The 17,702-nt window shown below is 39.7% G+C and overlaps 3 protein-coding genes across 15 annotated transcripts in view; 1 reads left to right on the plus strand and 2 right to left on the minus strand.

Annotated features, from left to right (window-relative positions):
• LOC135343177 (spatacsin-like) overlaps positions 1–17,702 on the minus strand; it is a 157,933-nt gene that overhangs the window by 65,490 nt on the left and 74,741 nt on the right. Inside the window, exons 51-57 of one of the 11 annotated variants that reach the window (XR_010397080.1) lie at positions 7,059–7,138; positions 5,412–5,558; positions 5,068–5,159; positions 4,894–4,959; positions 4,470–4,549; positions 4,226–4,305; positions 3,778–4,051 (exon numbers count right to left, since the gene is read on the minus strand). The exons of 3 other annotated variants lie outside the window; for them this stretch is intronic. Coding sequence is in view for 3 of the 8 variants with exons in the window: in XM_064540149.1 (XP_064396219.1) it covers positions 4,044–4,051; positions 4,226–4,305; positions 4,894–4,959; positions 5,068–5,159; positions 5,412–5,558; positions 7,059–7,138 (473 nt within the window). In the remaining 5 variants the exon portion in view is untranslated. Of the gene's footprint in view, positions 1–3,777; positions 4,052–4,223; positions 4,306–4,465; positions 4,550–4,722; positions 4,831–4,893; positions 4,960–5,067; positions 5,160–5,411; positions 5,559–7,058; positions 7,139–7,183; positions 8,617–10,169; positions 10,280–11,381; positions 11,544–12,257; positions 12,307–12,845; positions 12,949–17,702 lie in introns of those variants that run through there. 7 more of the 11 variants (XR_010397081.1, XM_064540149.1, XM_064540148.1 and 4 more) reach the window with 7 other exon arrangements.
• Positions 1–17,702, minus strand: part of LOC135343193 (uncharacterized) — a 46,584-nt gene that overhangs the window by 16,525 nt on the left and 12,357 nt on the right. The gene's annotated exons all lie outside the window — the stretch shown is intronic.
• Positions 100–3,305, plus strand: LOC135343195 (uncharacterized). Its single transcript, XM_064540188.1, has 12 exons — positions 100–155; positions 582–621; positions 712–759; positions 912–1,109; positions 1,171–1,191; positions 1,260–1,340; positions 1,425–1,466; positions 1,517–1,615; positions 1,796–1,843; positions 1,994–2,175; positions 2,355–2,500; positions 2,946–3,305. Exons 4-12 carry the CDS (start codon positions 1,092–1,094, stop codon positions 2,993–2,995), a joined length of 687 nt encoding a protein of 228 aa, XP_064396258.1. The 5' UTR covers positions 100–155; positions 582–621; positions 712–759; positions 912–1,091; the 3' UTR covers positions 2,996–3,305.

Genomic DNA, 17,702 nt, shown 5'->3' on the forward strand with positions numbered 1-17,702 from the left:
TTTTGGGTGAGGTCGAATTCAGTGTGATTCTGAAAAACAGCAGCATGTTACCTCTGGGCTTACTTTAAACCTGTTTGACTGGTTGAGCTCATCAGGAGGTGTGTACATGGGGCCTACCAACCCTATAGAGAAGGGCGTGACCTGATTCACCCAGTGTAAGTTTCAATGCTAGCTAACTGTAGATTGGTAGCTGTAGAAGCAAATGCTGGGTTGTTTAGGCTTTTTGCAGCGCATAAAAGAATCCATATGGTTGTAGTCCACTGGCTCTGGTTGTAGTCTAGTAACACAAGATGTCATGGACAGTGAGCGCCGGGGGTGGCTGTAAAATTTACAGTAACCCCCGCTATACACTAACGGAGATCGTTAATTAACCCGCGCGTTGGCCATGGCCAAAGTGGCAAAGGATGCAAAGATGTGCATAGTATCTATCCATGTTTTATGTGAAGTTATTTAGTGAGTCTAGTCTAGTGTATGATTGTACAGTCAAAGCACTAATAAAGGAGCAATACTGGTATCAATGTAAGCAGTAGAACTAGAAGGCTAGTTTTGCACAATGTTATGAGCTTGCTTGTTGCATGCAGGGCTGACAGGCTTCCTTTAGATGATTGCTACGACTCAGAGGTGAGCTCATTCTTTGTATTATTATTCATATGCTTTATGCAAACATCTACTGATCTATTAAATGTCCAATTATTTACTTGCATGTCGTAGGAGGAAGAATCGTTTTCAAGCGGCTTTTCTCCACCTTTAGCAGTGCAGGTATGTAAATTTTGCATTAGTTAGCTAGCTAAGTTCATTGCCACTAATTTTTCGAGCTAGGTTAAATGCTAAAAGATGAAAAGCGTAAAAATTATGTTGCATGCATGCATGTTAATTGGCAATCCCCACTGTAACTCCATAATTATATGTAGGCAGGACCGCATAATGGAGAGCTGGTTGTGGATGGGATTACTGCTCCTCCTGTAACAGCTGCTGCAAACCACAGCAACCATGATTCCTTGGGACCTTTGTTACCTTTGCTACCTTTGTTACTGCCACCTTTTGTGTACCACTTCCAAGCCAACATCGAACTTGATGTAATAATAGCTAGCATGGAAGACAATGCCATGGTAAGTAAGCTCTCCTATGTACCACATGTGGTATTAAAGTTTCATTCTTTCCCACATGTAGTTGCAGCAAGAAACCAATGAGGTCAGTTAAAGTTTTTTAGTGTGTGTTTGGTTCATGATTGTGGTGCTTCAGTGTCTTTGTTTTATTAGGGCCATAACGGACCTTCTGCCCTGATTGTGGGCCATCATATACACCACCTCCCTCTGTTGCCAAGACAAGTACACGATCAGGTCAACTTCCCTCAAGTTTAACATATTGCATGTTTGTTTGTATTAGTGAAGAATGCCTCTATTTTTTCTGTCGTTTCTCTACAGGTAAATGTTGCACCCAATGTCCCTCAGCAAGAGAGCCAAGAAGTGAGTTTCTGTTCCATATTAAGTCCTTGATTTTATTGTTTTGCTTTCAGGGACAACAAGGACGTTCTGAACTGGTGGGGAGTCGGCTACTCACTCTACCTCAGGAGCTGCTCCAAGGATGGTTGAATCATTATCACAATATTCGTAGGGTAAGTGAACGAGTAGCAGTAACCTTAAGACTCGTTACGTTGTTGCATATGGCACCCATGACGCATCCTAGCATCGTTGGGATGGCTTTAAGTCTTCTTAGGCTTCTGATGCATGCATGACTGCCTCTCCTATATGTTATTATTAATCAGTGTGGTTTCAAACATAATAATGGTTTACAGGGTCAATCACGTTTAGTAGGAACGCAGTTCTTGGAAAGAAATGCTGAGGTTAGTACATGCAATGACTGTTTACACGCACAAAAACACTAAAAGGATGATAATCGATGAATGCAGCCAAAATTAATGCTTTAGTGCATACACAGTCTATTATTTTACTATAATATATGATGCCATTGAGTTTTGCAAACTATTTCCCAGGTTCTACCACAACCCAGACCAAGAGTCTATCCCAGCATTGCAATATGGAGACAGTGTCGGTCCCAGCAAGCTGATTATGATAGTTCATGTTTTCTCCGAGTGGGAAATGTCAGGATGTTAAAGGATAAAGCTCGCCAAGGGATTGGAGTGTGTCTAACCAGTCTACCATTCTATCTCAAGGGGTGAGTTGCCACTTGCTTATCTATAGAAAGTTAGAGCACCGAGGTGCAGTCAGTTAACCCCACACCACTTTCCCTGTGCAATCACAATATTACGCTATAGTCATAACAAGGAACCTGGCCATGTGTACACTTATTGTACAGATATCGAATACAACATTTGCTTTCTCTCATACACACAGTTACAGGGTGTGTGTGCGAGTGTACCTGGATGGAGATGGTATTGGGGGAGCTACTCATCTCTCTGTCTTCTTAGTACTGATGCATGGGGAGTTTGACACTTTACTGCAATGGCCGTTCGAGCAACAAGTCACTGTAACACTTCAAGGTGAGCTATTGCATTATGCGTTGCCTAACTTTAATACCCATACAATAGAAAACTCAATTTTTGGAAAATGTTGTTGTTGGTTGTGGTGTGTAGCAACAATGGTGTGAACCACATCATAGGCTTACATTATGATAACAAATCTAGCGGGTTTACTTTGGTTTACTTGTAGTTTAATTGTCTAGTTTGTCCATTTATGGAATTTTAGGTATTATGTTTATACAAAATAATGTTAGCTAATAATTTATTATAGCTATATCGTGGGTGGACCTTTATTCACAGCTTCACCTGTTGTTTTTCTAAGCCTGTGGGAGTCTACTATGCCTTGTATTCCCAACTAGCATATAGCTGTACACAATGAGTGGGTGTAGTAGACATTGCAATTATTGTACCGTGAATGAATATGATCATCTTTATCCCCCCTGTACACATACATGTACACATACAGACCAGCTGTCTGACCATGATACACTCTTCTTGAGGGTCACACTGCGATGAACTGACACATTTTGCACGGATTAACATGTGAATAAGTGAACCATGGCAATAATTATCAAACAAGTATGCTATAGTTTTGTGTAATGTCAATTCTGTCACTTATCACATCCTTATATTTATATCACCCCCCCCCAATCATCGACACAGGTGTATAGTATAATTATAGTACCCCACTCCACCACTTAAGCATTTTTCTGTCTCTCTCAAATCTGTGGTTCAATAATTTATATCATTTTGAGATACAGTACATGAGCATGCCAATTATAAATACCATTAAATATTGATAACATGTCACATGCATGCTACGCCACCTCGTGCAATTACTATCCTTGCCATGCCAGTGCTTGTAAGGTGTTTAAACAATTTTTTTTTTTTTCAAAATTAAATGCATTCCTATAATAATTATAATTATATCTTAATTAGCAGCTAGTGTGTCGTTAATGATATAAATGAGCCCGTGGTTTTACTAGGGTAGCCAATCTACATAATAATTATACAGCAATTATAAATGCAATTAATGCACAGTATAATTCCTATGCATATAAATCACTCCCGAGAAGCTAATAATTATGCCCTTGTATTAGGCATGGGACATAATTAAACTTCAACAAACAACAAAGAATAACAAAAGAATACACTAATTTTATGTTAGTTCCCATGTTAGCGTTTCTGTTTCCAGCTGGATCCGGAGTGCATATGAATTTTCATGCAATCCTGATGTTATATACGCAGCATGCATTATGAGTTTCCCACGCTTGGCACGCTCAAATAAACCCAATGCATACATGTAGACAAACAGAAATGTTTTTTCAAGAACACACTCGTAAAAATCAGCACAAGACACACACATAATTCTTTACCACCTGTAAACTATATAATTATCAGAGTCTAGATAAGTCAGATAAGAACGAGTCATCAAACATTCCGCTACTAGAGTCCTTGAAACCCAACTGAACAGAGAGTCTTTTTCGTAGCGGCAGGTTTCTCAGATGTGAGTTAAGCAGTTTCTTAATGTTTGTTGTCATATCAAAAGTCTTCTCTTTGTTTCTCATGTACCTGCAGTGAGAATGTTAGTCGACAATCAATTAAGTTTCGTTTATACTCAACAATGCGCATGTATTTGAGTGTGTTTTGGGAAAGAGAACAATTAGTCACATTACAGCAAAGGGTGATAGGCCCACCTGTACATCTTATTTACCACAATAGACCTTTTAACTACATTACACTAACCGAGGGGAAGGTGGGAGTAAGCCCGGCTTGTACAGATTCTACATGACAACCATAACGTCTTCTCTTTGTCTCTCATGTACCTGCAGTGAGAATGTTAGTCGACAATCAGTTTATACTCAACAATGCGCATGTATTTGAGTGTGTTTTGGGAAAGAGAACAATTAGTCACATTACAGCAAAGGGTGATAGGCCCACCTGTACATCTTATTTACCACAATAGACCTTTTAACTACATTACACTAACCGAGGGGAAGGTGGGAGTAAGCCCGGCTTGTACAGATTCTACATGACAACCATAACGTCTTCTCTTTGTCTCTCATGTACCTGCAGTGAGAATGTTAGTCGACAATCAGTTTATACTCAACAATGCGCATGTATTTGAGTGTGTTTTGGGAAAGAGAAGCATCTAATCAATTAGTCACGTTACAGCAATGGGTGATAGGCCCACCTGTACATCTTATTTACCACAATAGACCTTTTAATTACATTACACTAACCGAGGGGAAGGTGGGAGTAAGCCCGGCTTGTACAGATTCTACACGACAACCATAACAACCAGACAACAACGTGTCCAAACACAGCAGTATAGACAGGAACAGTGAAGCCTTGGAATAAAGGACACGTTGAGAGTAGCTACATTTTATTAGAGAGGCTGCAGAAAGACTCACTTGTTGCACAGATCCTGTACCATGGAGGGGGCAAGGAAGTAAGATGACTGGAAGTCAGACAAGTATCTGAGAAAATAAAACACACGCATAAACAACAGGAAGGTCTAAAAACAATGCAAAGCTGAGTTAGTTCATGCATAGGAAATTGAATAATGGTTGCAGCAGTTATCTCACTTGAAGTCTCCTTTAATCACGACCTTCTTGTAGATGGTATTGACCCAGTCAGCATGGATACAGTGACGATAAGCCTCACTCACTATTAAGGCCTGTAATGAGAACGAGGATCGATAATTATAGTCAAAACATTGTGTACATATACATGTACGTACAATAATTGTGACATAATTATATTGTTTAATGATCTATAGACACTTGTACACTTGTGTCGAAAGCCAACACATGTGTATACAGATGCCAGACAAGTTCATTAGGTATACCTATACAAACCTCTTAGAAAGCCGTACAAAACCCGAATGTTTCCAATGTACATTCTATATGTACCTACATATTATGTATACCTCAGAGAAGGGCTCTGTCTCCATGTACTGCAGCACGTTCCTGGCACTGAGGTTGATCACTTGCTTCCGCTGTTGTAACAGAGAGAGTTGTAGTGCTACCAGTCTAGCCTGGGTCGTGCAGTACTCTGCCTTGCTCAATATGTCCTCCTATATATAGAGAGGAATTAACACACGGTACAACTGCAGCCAACTGCTTTGTTATAATGGAGTCAAACAATTGAAACCAAGCCACACCATTTAAAAAGTACGTACATACACTTCAATTAAGCAAACTTGAAAACAGAGTGCAGAGTGCAGTATACAGTATACATTCCAGTTACTTTCTTGCACACGAGGACGTAACTATGCCAGAACCCAAACAGAACATGGGAATTAAAAATCTTCCAGTTCTGTTCAAACTCAAATGATTTTAATCAGAATTGATATAGGGAAGTTCTGTTGGGTGGAAGAGGATACTAGAGTTGTGCATGTTCAGGATATACAGCATGCATACCGTATATGCTTGATCAGGAGCCGCGGCTACTAAATGTTTCATTTTGCTGGAAGAGGAGGCTACAATTCGAGAGAGGCCACTGTTCAAGAGCGGCGTTTATTAGCTCCAGCTAATTCAACAACCTTTAGTTTGTCATCAAAAGTTCTTTTCACCTGCATAAACTTGAATCTGCCATGAGAAAGTCTTTGTGAAGCACTAACAAGCTGCTACTTGTACCCAGAAGCTACGTACATGTAGCTAGCTGTTAGTATTAATAATTTTTTTGCTGCCTCGTGCAGAAATGCTAGAGTCAAAGTTCACTGAGGCTACTATTTGAGAGCGGCTACTAAATGTTTCATTTGCTAGCAAGGGAGGCTACTATTTGAGTGCGGCCTTTATACAAGCGCGGCCTCTGATCAAGCATATACGGTATCCGTACATAGTGACATTACAATACATTACATGCACACATCAAAGGAGATGCTGAGGGTACAGGAAGAATGCTTATAAGAATATCCTCTATTACACGTAGATCATCAAAATAGCAAAACATATCAACAAATGCCTAATATAATGATAATACATGTTCATCCTATACCTCGCCCCAATTAACTTGTGTCTGACATTTACAACATGCAGTATAATGCCTTTGATACTGCTCCATTCATAACACATCAAAGCAGCCAATGCCTCTCCCCCTGTACTACTATGCATGGCCCCTATACTAGTACCTATTTAAGCTAGAGTCCTTTATTGCTGCTTTGCATATTCTAGACCACCATTAATTTTATCCAACCCCTACTTGTGTCTCAAGAGATAATATAATTAATGTGCCTTTGTTCAATGCCACTTCAAAGAATGCTGGCCAGGCTCATATGGTTGTACGTACCAGGAAGAGAGTCCTACCTAGGTGGTACTGATAAATTAATGTGCCTTTGTTCAATGCCACTTCAAAGAATGCTGGCCAGGCTCATATGGTTGTACCTACCAGGGGGAGAGTCCTACCTAGGTGGTACTGATCAAAGAGGGCTAATCTGATTATGCTGCATGTTTACATGGGGAGATAAAAATTATCTAAGCAGGAAATAATGATAAGCAGGCTATAATTATATGAGCTGAGCTCGAAACAAGCAAACTTCAGGCCAATAGACGTACTGGTCTACCCACCAACTCACCTGAGCGTAGGTTTTAGCAGCTGCCTTGTAGCTGTCGAATGCACTCTTCAGTCGCTTGACAGTGTCGGAATTGCTGGCCACTAAAGCAGAGGAGAATTACGGCATGGTTAAATCTATATATAAACACCAAAATAGATTAGCTAATAGAGACAGATCAATAGAAACCATATACAGAGTGTGACTGTTCCTAAACTTGTTGACCTCAACAAAAGACGACTTCTATTATATATGTACATGAGCAGGATGTGTGGCTGAAAGTGTAACCATCAATTGGGAAATTCTTCTCACAAATTAGAAGCTAATGGTCACAGCTCACAGCTTATGCAAGAGATACATGTGGTCAATAAAACCTTATTGCATACGTTGGTACTGTATTACTAGAATATTTTGCAAGTGAAAAACCTGCGAATCAGCCAAATTGGCAGAATTTGACCTTTTGCGATCTAACTATTGTATTCTGGAGGATCGTGTATATTTACTAGTAGTTTTGTGATTTTATTGACCACATAACTTCCAGGGCTGAACTCAACGCAAATAGGCTTTAGTCGACAATTAAAGCCATCAATTAGGTTTCGTTTATACTCAGTGTGCTATCAGGGTTCTAGTGGGCCAGAAACAGACATGCATAGCTACACCATTCTGTCAGAAAAATCACTCACGGGATTTTGCATTCCTATAGCTTCGATGTTGAGGGAAGTGCTGTTGATGTATTTACTGTTTGTGTATTGCATGACTGGTACAAGTTGCATTAGCTATTGGGAAATAATTTTGTTGACTCGATCATCGACTGATAACCCAATAAAAACATACACATCCCTCGAGGAAGAATAAAGCTGTTTCTATGGGTACATCACACTTGTTGACCTGCCAGTAGCTAGGAATCATTACTAGTGCATTGGAAACTTATACTGTTGACTCTATACAATGATGACTTGCATGGCCTGAGGCATTCCAAAATAAGGAGGAGAGAAAGACATACACAACATCTTCAGGGAACAAACAAGTGACTTGTAAGGACTCTATGCATTAGTGCATTGGGAGGACTATACGTAAGATGTATAAAGAAGGTTTTAGCTGCAGTTGCTCAATTAGGAGCTAATTAACCTTTAAAGGTACTCAATACGTGTGCCAGGCAACAGAATAGCCTCAACAAATAATTATATATTATAGTCCATATCTACATGTACATGCATAATTATATAGTCTATTCCAGAAATAACACCTCAGACAGTGGGTACTATCTACAACTACTAAACAGTCCACAAACCCACCTCCACTTCCCACAAAATAGTAACTAAGCTTTAGAGCAGACCTCAAGGGGCAATTACTGGCAGATACCCAGACCCACTGAGTACTACAGCTAGACCTCTACTACATGTGAGCCAGCTGAACAAATGTGGCATGATTAAAATAGTCCCTATAAGGGGTAATCAATGTTCTTAGGTCATTTCCACGCTGTCTAGTGTCTTCTGGTTATTCTTTCTTGCCTCTCTCTTGTTGCTTGAAACTTATGTTCAGGTGAATCAAAGTTTAGGAATGGTATATAACAACTTTATCCCTATATAATAGCACGAATGAAAATATAGCGAACAACGAGTACATATTATATACATTAGTACAGCAAATCGAGTTATACATATAGTACAGCTAGCATTTGTATTTGCATGAGAACCTTGATGTGTATACACACATTAGAACTGTAGCCATTGCACACCCGTTTACTTGCACTAGCTACATCATACAATTGTGTGTTATCTAATATACTGTTACAAAACACTCGCTGAAATGAGTACGACCAATATAAGGCGTGCAATTGGTTGCCTTATATGTATACCAAATTGAAGACAAGGCATTTGAACAAACACCTGAAGCAGTAAACATGTTTTTACCAATCAATTGAATTAGCAATCACATGATTGCTTACAATACAGGGTGGTGGGCAATAAATATCATGAATATCATTTAATGCTGTCATTATTGTCACCCAAAACTCTAAACACATCAGAAGCTCCTCTTTATTGCTACAAACAAATAAGCCCTCCCCCCCCTACAAGCAGCACTTGGTGGTGAGAGCTGTGGGAATGCAGTCACATGCAGGATGGATAACACCTATATAGTTGCAGTATTATATAGTCTCACTAAATGCACTTCAAAGAATTGATCACGACAGGTTTAGCAGTAGTGTGTGTGCAACAACACACTCGAGCTATTGAGTTGTAAGGCATCTCGATTCATGAGACAGTGTACACAATGGGCACACAGCCAAAGAATATGCACATACAGTGAATTGCAACCTGTGCCATATAATTATTGTATAATTGACGATCAATAAGTAATTGAGGCACTTGCAATGAATGCACACATACAACATAACTTAGCTAAGCACTTGGCACAGTATACTTGTAAGTATGTGTGACACCGTTCTATAAGAGCAATGAATGACTTGAAAGTGTTTAGAAATGTATTCAGGCACTTGAACCAAGGGGGCCCATTAAGATGCTTGAACCATATGTATGGTATGTATGGTGTATATATAGTCAGCTGATTCATATCATGGGCTATAAACACAGACAAAAGATACCCTCTTCATTAATTAATGAATCAGACCATTGTACATAGTATAAAGCTGAATCTAAGTTACAGGTTCATTAGTACCAGTCATGTGCATGAGAGGCAGGAGGAGACATACACGCTAAATATTGTATACAGCTTACAAGAAGGGATTTTCATTAGTACTACAGTATGCATGCTGTGTTGCTAGGGTGGGGGAGGGGGTTACCGCATTATAACCAGGCTGCTGAAACTGCATGCTGATACCATGAGCTTGTAATTGTGTTAGATGACCTCAGTGTATACGCAGGTATACACGTGAAATACTTGCCGAGAAGCAACAAAAGTAGCATGTCCCCCAGAACCCCCCCTCCCTAGATGACATGTGTACAGGCACGTACACATAGTGGGGGATTCCCCCTCCTATAAATCATATTTTGCTCCACCCAAGCCCTTTTTGTAATACCAGTATCTAATGTTGCTATAGCTACAGATACAGTACAGTACAGTACATTGCACAATGAACAACCATGCTTGTACGTATGAATTGGGAGCACTCACTTTCTCTACACCGCGGTGTGGACCAGCCTCTCAAACTCATCAGCCTCTATCAGCAGCCCTATGATGTAGCTCATCTCATTGTATCTGCTGATACCAGTCAGCATCCTCACCTGTACGTACATGAAGTAAAGAGCATGTTCATACACACAAAATACAGTACAATTAACACATGTACAGTATCGCTTACATTATAAGGGCGGAAAAATATTTGGTTTTCCTGTAAGCAAAACAAAAGCCATAACTATACAGCACGCTGGGATAACCAGACCACTGCAACTGTTCTGGTAATGATAATTATATATTCCCAGGGCTGTGAATAGGCTCAGTCTAACCAGTGCACACGTCCGTGGTGATTATATTGATACTCCCCTTGGAAACACACCTCATGCACACGTCCGTGGTGATTATTCATACTCCCCTTGGAAACACACCTCATGCACACGTCCGTGGTGATTATTCATACTCCCCTTGGAAACACACCTCATGCACACGTCGTGGTGATTTAGTGCCCTTGGCTCAATCTGATAACTCCCCTTGGAAAGAACCTACAAGTGTCCCCTATAACGAGCACTAAAGCCCTAGCTTAATTGCAACAGCTGATTATTGTAGGCAAACATTGAAGCCTATTGACAAACTGATCCCATTATTTGTTAACAGATATCCCCATAATACACAATGGTTATCTTACAATATTAATTATAACTGCAGGGTAGCTTTTAAGAGAATAACTCTGTTATTGTTCATTGGAATGGTCTCATTGGAATAGCCTTAATAATACGTACATGTACATAGTATACAAGTCTTGGACATGGTGCTGATAAACCAGAATTCACTTTTTCTGGAATGTGCACGTATATAAGAAACATTTAAATCAAAATGAGTTCTTATGTAACACTTAATAGCTATTAGGAAGTTTTCTTTACTGTATTGCAAGTCTATGCATGGGTGCATATGGTTGCATGGTTGCATGCACAATACATAGAATACGTGACTATAGGGACAGTTGCATGGGTACAAGGTACAGTGAAGGGGACTGGAGCAGCAGAGCATGACTTGGCAATGACTTGGCATCAGCTGATTCCAACCATATTGGTTGCCAAGATATCTAGCTATGAGTTTAGGAATGTGTAACTAGGAAGCTACTGCTTATTGTGTGGTTCTGTGGGTTTGTATCATTCTCCCAAATTTAGGAAATTGTAGTTAAAGCCTTACCTTGACTTAGTGTGTCTACAGAGACGAGTAACTTTGCCATTGAGAGGAGACTGTTGCCGAGGTAGGTGTGGTCTTGGATGAGGTGTGCTATCATGGCCTGGAAGTCACGACTGGTGGTGTGGGGGTGGTACACAGAGGCCTTGGGGGAGTCTCGGCCATTGCCTGTGTGTGTGTGTGTGGAGGGTGTGTGTATGTGGGTGGAGGGTGTGTGAGTGGGTGGAGGGTGTGTGTGTGGAGGGGGGGGCAATATTGTATGAATTAAAAGCACACAGCTACTGCAATTCTACAATCCATTCTACTGTATTGTACTTTTTCTGTATTCTACCCATTAATTCTACTGCAATTCTACTATCCGTTCCACAACAATTCTACTGTTTCTACTGACATTCTCATTGTATTGTAATTGTACGACCCATTCAACCTACTGTGACTAAACTGACTGCATTATGCTCACAAGGTCCAATCACATATTTGTGTGGGTGTAGCTGAGTGTGTGTGTACAGAGATGGTTGCCTATAGGTTGCAAAGAATGCAAATTGTGGTGGCCACAATGAGAGGTGAGGTATATACACTAAAGCTGTTGTTTTGAAACTTGATGCATGTCTAATGTTCAGTGCAGGTGCTGTGTTCACTATAATTGTTTTACAATCCCCCACAGCTATAGCCTGAAGCACATGATTATCATGGCTGTTCGAATATTACCTTACAAGGAAATTCTAAGAGGACTGCTACTAGTCATAACAGTGGCATCCAACTATAGGCTATGGGAAATATGCCTTCAGATTAAAATTGTTTTATTGATGCTAAAGAAACCACAACTTTTAATAATATTATATAAAATATGCACATGTTGTATTAAGTAACCATATAACTCACTCTTCCCTGCCAGCCCAGTGGCCACCATATTGGCTAAGTATCCCACAACCTGCAGACAACACAAACAATGACATTATCACTCACACTCACTCGTGTTTGACAACATACGTACACACACACTTATTCTAATGGGCCAGCTGGGAAGTTATGACTACAGTAAACAGTAGAGCCCATTATTACCGTTGCTGTTGGTAAGCAACTGATAGGTAGCCATGGGTACTATTGGATTAGGCCATGAGTACAACATTCCATTCACTATAATGCAGGCTGGGGGTCATTATGTGTCAGCAGCGTAATTCACATAATTCACATAATCCTATTAATCATTAATTTTAGTCAAATCACGGATGTAATAACAATCAGACAAAGTTTTGTAAACTGTTATTGAATATCTCCAAGGGCAACATAATCGCAGTATACGATATCAGACACTAATTGAGACCATAGTGAGAGAAAATATAAAAAACATGCCTGAAATTGCATAACAAACGTCACAGCATTGTACACGAGAAATAAATACTTCAACTATACCAAATCCATATATTGACATGAAGTATACATGCACAGCCTATATAGACATGGACTCACCAGCTGGGGCTCCAGGTTGCGCACTTTAATGTACTGTCCAGCGAGGTTGTTCTTCTCAGGAAGGTTCTTTGAGAGGATGATGGTGAGAGTGTCAAAGGGATCTCTGTTGACAATGGAGGCATAAGGTGTACGCAGAGCACAATTGCATGGTTAAGCTCAAAAGAAACCCCAGCTGTTAAAGGTCAGCCTTTATACATGTATGTATATTATATAGACTAGTGGTGTTAAAGTATTTGTGGTCTATCCTTAGCTACTACTAAAATTCATTTCTCAGTGTACCCAGTCAGGTACACAGTGTTCTAGTGATGTCACACCTAGTCACAGTATTACTTAATTACAATTCTTATATATAGAATGAGGGGATTTATAAACCATATGCCTTTTTATGTTGATAAGGAAAGCCATAAGAAGAATGACAATAATTTGGGTGTCACAAAAACCACTTATGACACACGATGACACTGAGTGGGACATGATTAATACATTATAATAGAATCCCATTTCATAATTAAACCAGAGTGGGACATTCAAGTTGCATGAGATCATGATCACGGCAGTTAACATGTACAGCTGCGTGCTTAGAACAGTTGCCATGACTTCTAATTTGATGAACTCCCTTTAATCTTATTTATGAAGGACGGAAGTTTGCCAACCAAAGGACACTCTACATTAGCTATAAGTCATGTGGTATGAGTGGTCCCAACTCACAGTGATCACTGCAACTATAAATGCTTAACTGCCAAGTACTTGTGTATTGTCCAACTATACCACGTACATGTATAGAATTAAGTTGAAGGGCATTATGAGCATTATGGCTTCCTTATAATTCCTGTCCAACATTCCATTTAGCAATTCACTATTATTGGTTTTCTCGTAACAATTACATGGAAACTGTGGTTGTATTAAGGAAAGCCAGAGGCATAGAAACATGACTTGTGATGTCACAAAAGGTGGATGGAGCCACCTGTGTGAAGTGATGCATGCACTTCACATGAATAACGACTTTAGATACCACACTGACTTTACGTAATAATTATCACTAGCCGTTATGGTAAGCTAGTGTTAGCATAAATTGTTATATTTGTTACCTGAGATCAAAATACGTATACATGCACACATATAATTATCTGGTGATCTTCAACTCACACAGTTATTTGTGGAATAGAAAGCAGTCAGTTAATTTAATAAGAGGCACAGCTGAATAAACATATCATGTCTATCAACAAGGATGTTGTGTTATCAATTACTATGTATACTTTGTTTGCAAGATAATGCACAAGTCAGGTGTTGGCAGTTGCTGAAAGCTCCCAAAACACACATCACAAAGGCGATTAATAAACAACCCAAGTTATTATAAATACAGTACACACACCACGTACAATAGACACTACACATAGACAGAATTGCCGACAAAAAAATAATGACAAATAAAGCAGGGAAGCTTTATAAAATATGCCGCGTAAACCAAATGCCACAATTGATCACTTCAGGACAGCTACCATAGACCCACAATTGTCAACCATTGGGCACTAGAATTAAGACACACAACCATAGACCATTGGGGCAAAAAAATAAGAAATGTAAATAAGAATGCTGAACGGACAAGGCCTTGTCCGTTAAAGGGAAATCAATGCCTTTATGTTGATAAGGAAAGCCATAAGAAGAATGACAATATTATGGGTGTCAAAAAACCACTTGACACCCGATGACCCTGAGTGGGAAAAGATTAATAATAATCCCATTTCAACAAGAGTGGGCCGTTCAAGTTGCATGAGATCATGATCACGGCAATTAACATGTACAGCTGCGTGCCCTGTACATACATGTACGTATAAGATTCTAATTAAAAGCCAGTTACAAACACAACAGGAGTGTCAGCTTTACCTTGCAGGTGGCCATTCAACATAACTACGCATACGTGTTATAATATAGGTGGGTAATGTAGGGACAAGTTGTTTACATAAAGACAATCACTACAACACCGGATGAGTGGCCTAACCACACAAGACGCTCCACAAAGGTTTTGGGGACCGGACCAGAAAGCATAGTCCCATTAACATAATTATGCCAGAAACGCACCTTATTAGAACAGTTGCCATGACTCTAATTTGTTGAACTCCCTTTAATCTAGACATGCAGTCAGGGATGAATGGCCATGTACATTAATTAGTTCCCAGCCCCTCCCTCCCTCCTGGTGAATTAAGCTAGGACATACGTACATTACACTGAATGGGACTGATTCCCACGCACTACATTGTGAATGCGATTATCAATAAGCCATGTGCTCAGACAAAGCACATTGTAATTACCTATTGTATAGTAAGCATGCTTACATTCCGCAATATGACCTCAACAGGAACAAACCTTTAGATACGTGTTTATAAACAACTAGGTACTAAATAACACCCAGAGGTCAACATGATTATGCCAGTCAACTGAGGGAACATACACTATACATGTCTGAACAAGAGCAGCTGAATAAACACACACACCTTATCACAACGTATCATATTAAACAAAGTAAGCTTACTGCTGAGGAATTTTAATGACAAAAAAATTTCCCTCTTAGGGGGGTCAAATTTTGTGAGGGGTCATAACGAAAGTTGCTATTTTATGTTATCATGCACCTGACAGCAAGTACGAAGGTTTCACTAGCCCCCTTGACACGCAGGAGAAGCCTTACATAAATACCCCCAGACACGGAATATGGAGGCCCAGAACTAGGGGCACAATTAACATCAATCTCCTGATAAGAATTTCCGAGAAAAGAATTCATAACAACACATACAAGCAGGAAGTAAGTTTGCCAACCAAAGGACACTACGTACACGAACTCGCACAGTATACGTGAGTACTTGGGTATTGCCCAACTACAAGTAGAGAAGTTGAAGGATTATGAATTCCATGTATTGTATATTGTACCAAAGGTACGCTTTCTTTTGGGACAGACCCGATGTACGTATCCACTGCCCATGATATCAATTCCTGTCCTAAATAATTATTTTGTTACTGTTATTACTCCCAGGTGACGTAGGGAGAGTGATGTGGTTGCTAGGGCCATCAGAATAGTGTAATCTGCACGTTACACAATGGTTTTCAGAACACCTATTGCATTGTAACAGTTGGATAGCTTAAAACAAGCCCATCACACTCAGACATTGTATGTATGGTACTACTCATAGCATTGCCAGGGTGCCACTAAGCATGCAGCTATACAAAAGGTCATTAAAATTAACAGCAACATTCCTATTGCATTGTAAACACTTTGAAAGTTCAAAACAAGCCTATCAGCTGTTAAAGATCAGAAGTTCATGTACAAATTAAGTCATTTTGTGTGGTCATGCTATTGACCCTATCACTGCACTCCACTAAAATTCATTTCTTATCAGGTATATACCGTATAGCGTGTAATTTTCGTGGGGCAAAATATTCGTGGTTTACGTGGTTGGAGGTTTGACCACGAATATTTTACCCACGAATGAAGCGACCTTGCCTACCTTTACCTGCAGTGCAAGCTCCAACCACAAAAATATTACTCCCACGAAATGTCACAATATTGCTGAACCACGAATATTTTGTCCCCCGAAAATTACCCGCTATATGGTATAGGCCTTACACAAACTCATGTTATTCAGGCTTAGTGCTTTTATTATACCAACATTTGCCTATCTATTAGCAAGAGTTCATTAGGATGAATGATGAACTCTTGCTATTAGCTATAGGAGGCTTGACTATTAAGGCATTGCTCCAAGGGTTACCTATTAGTCTCAAAATAATGCCAGCATAATTGGGCAAGGCCTAGTCAGGTACACAGTGAACCTTCTGTTCGAGCGGTGTCATACCTAGTCACAGTATCACTTGCAAATTCAATTACATCTACATGTGCAAATTGATAGAAAGGGGATTTATTTCAAGGCCCATGAGGAAAGCCACAAGAGGCATGACATGTGATGTCACAAAGGGTGTAGTGTATTTATAGCCAGTCACCTAGCGCCTGTGAGCTGATGAGACAAGATGGCAGCTTATAATTATAGACATCCCATAAAGCACAGTAGTGGCATATTACATACATACCCTGCTTGAGCAAAGTCAATTCAGTAGCAGCCATGTATATACATATATATAGCGACTCAAAACAAGGAATTAAGTTACTACATCCAAGTGCCCTATAGACATAGACCCCAGCAAAACCTGGATTGATTAGAAATCAATAGAAATCAATTAACAACAAAATGACTTGTTTATTCAGCTGCTCTTGTTCAGGTACAGAGGATTTCAGGTTGGTTGGCAGAAGTTAAACTGCAGTCAGCCATGACCACGAAACACACAGTGTGTGGTCATGGTTGACTGCACTTCAATTTTTAACTTCTGCCAACCAACCTGAAATCCTCTGTCCTGTGTGTTTTTGGGAGTGAAATAAACTTTTTTTTTTTTTTTTCATTTTGTGCGGTCATGCTATTGCTATTGCCTATCACTGCACTCCACTAAAATTCATTTCTTATCAGGTATATACCGTATAGCGTGTAATTTTCGTGGGGCAAAATATTCATGGTTTACGTGGTTGAAGGTATGACCACGAATATTTTACCCACGAATGAAGCGACCTTGCCTACCTTTACCTGCAGTGCAAGCTCCAACCACAAAAATATTACCCACGAAATGTCTCAATATTGCTGAACCACAAATATTTTGTCCCCCGAAAATTACCCGCTATACGGTATATAGGCCTTGCACAAAATTAATTATGCTAATTTTACCTATTATTAGGCTACTTACGGTCTTTTGATTCTCACCTTAGACTTTACTTCGTTATACCAATGAGAATTATATTGCAACATTACACAAGTTTCTATAAAT

The sequence above is a fragment of the Halichondria panicea genome, chromosome 10, assembly GCF_963675165.1.
Source record: "Halichondria panicea chromosome 10, odHalPani1.1, whole genome shotgun sequence".
Taxonomy (NCBI): Eukaryota; Metazoa; Porifera; class Demospongiae; order Suberitida; family Halichondriidae; genus Halichondria; species Halichondria panicea.

Excerpts from the sequence above, each read along its gene's own strand:
- LOC135343195 (XM_064540188.1), top strand. Across the intron at positions 2,176-2,354 it reads CTACCATTCTATCTCAAGGG|TTACAGGGTGTGTGTGCGAG; the intron begins GTGAGTTGCCAC and ends TCATACACACAG. Across the intron at positions 2,501-2,945 it reads AGTCACTGTAACACTTCAAG|ACCAGCTGTCTGACCATGAT; the intron begins GTGAGCTATTGC and ends GTACACATACAG.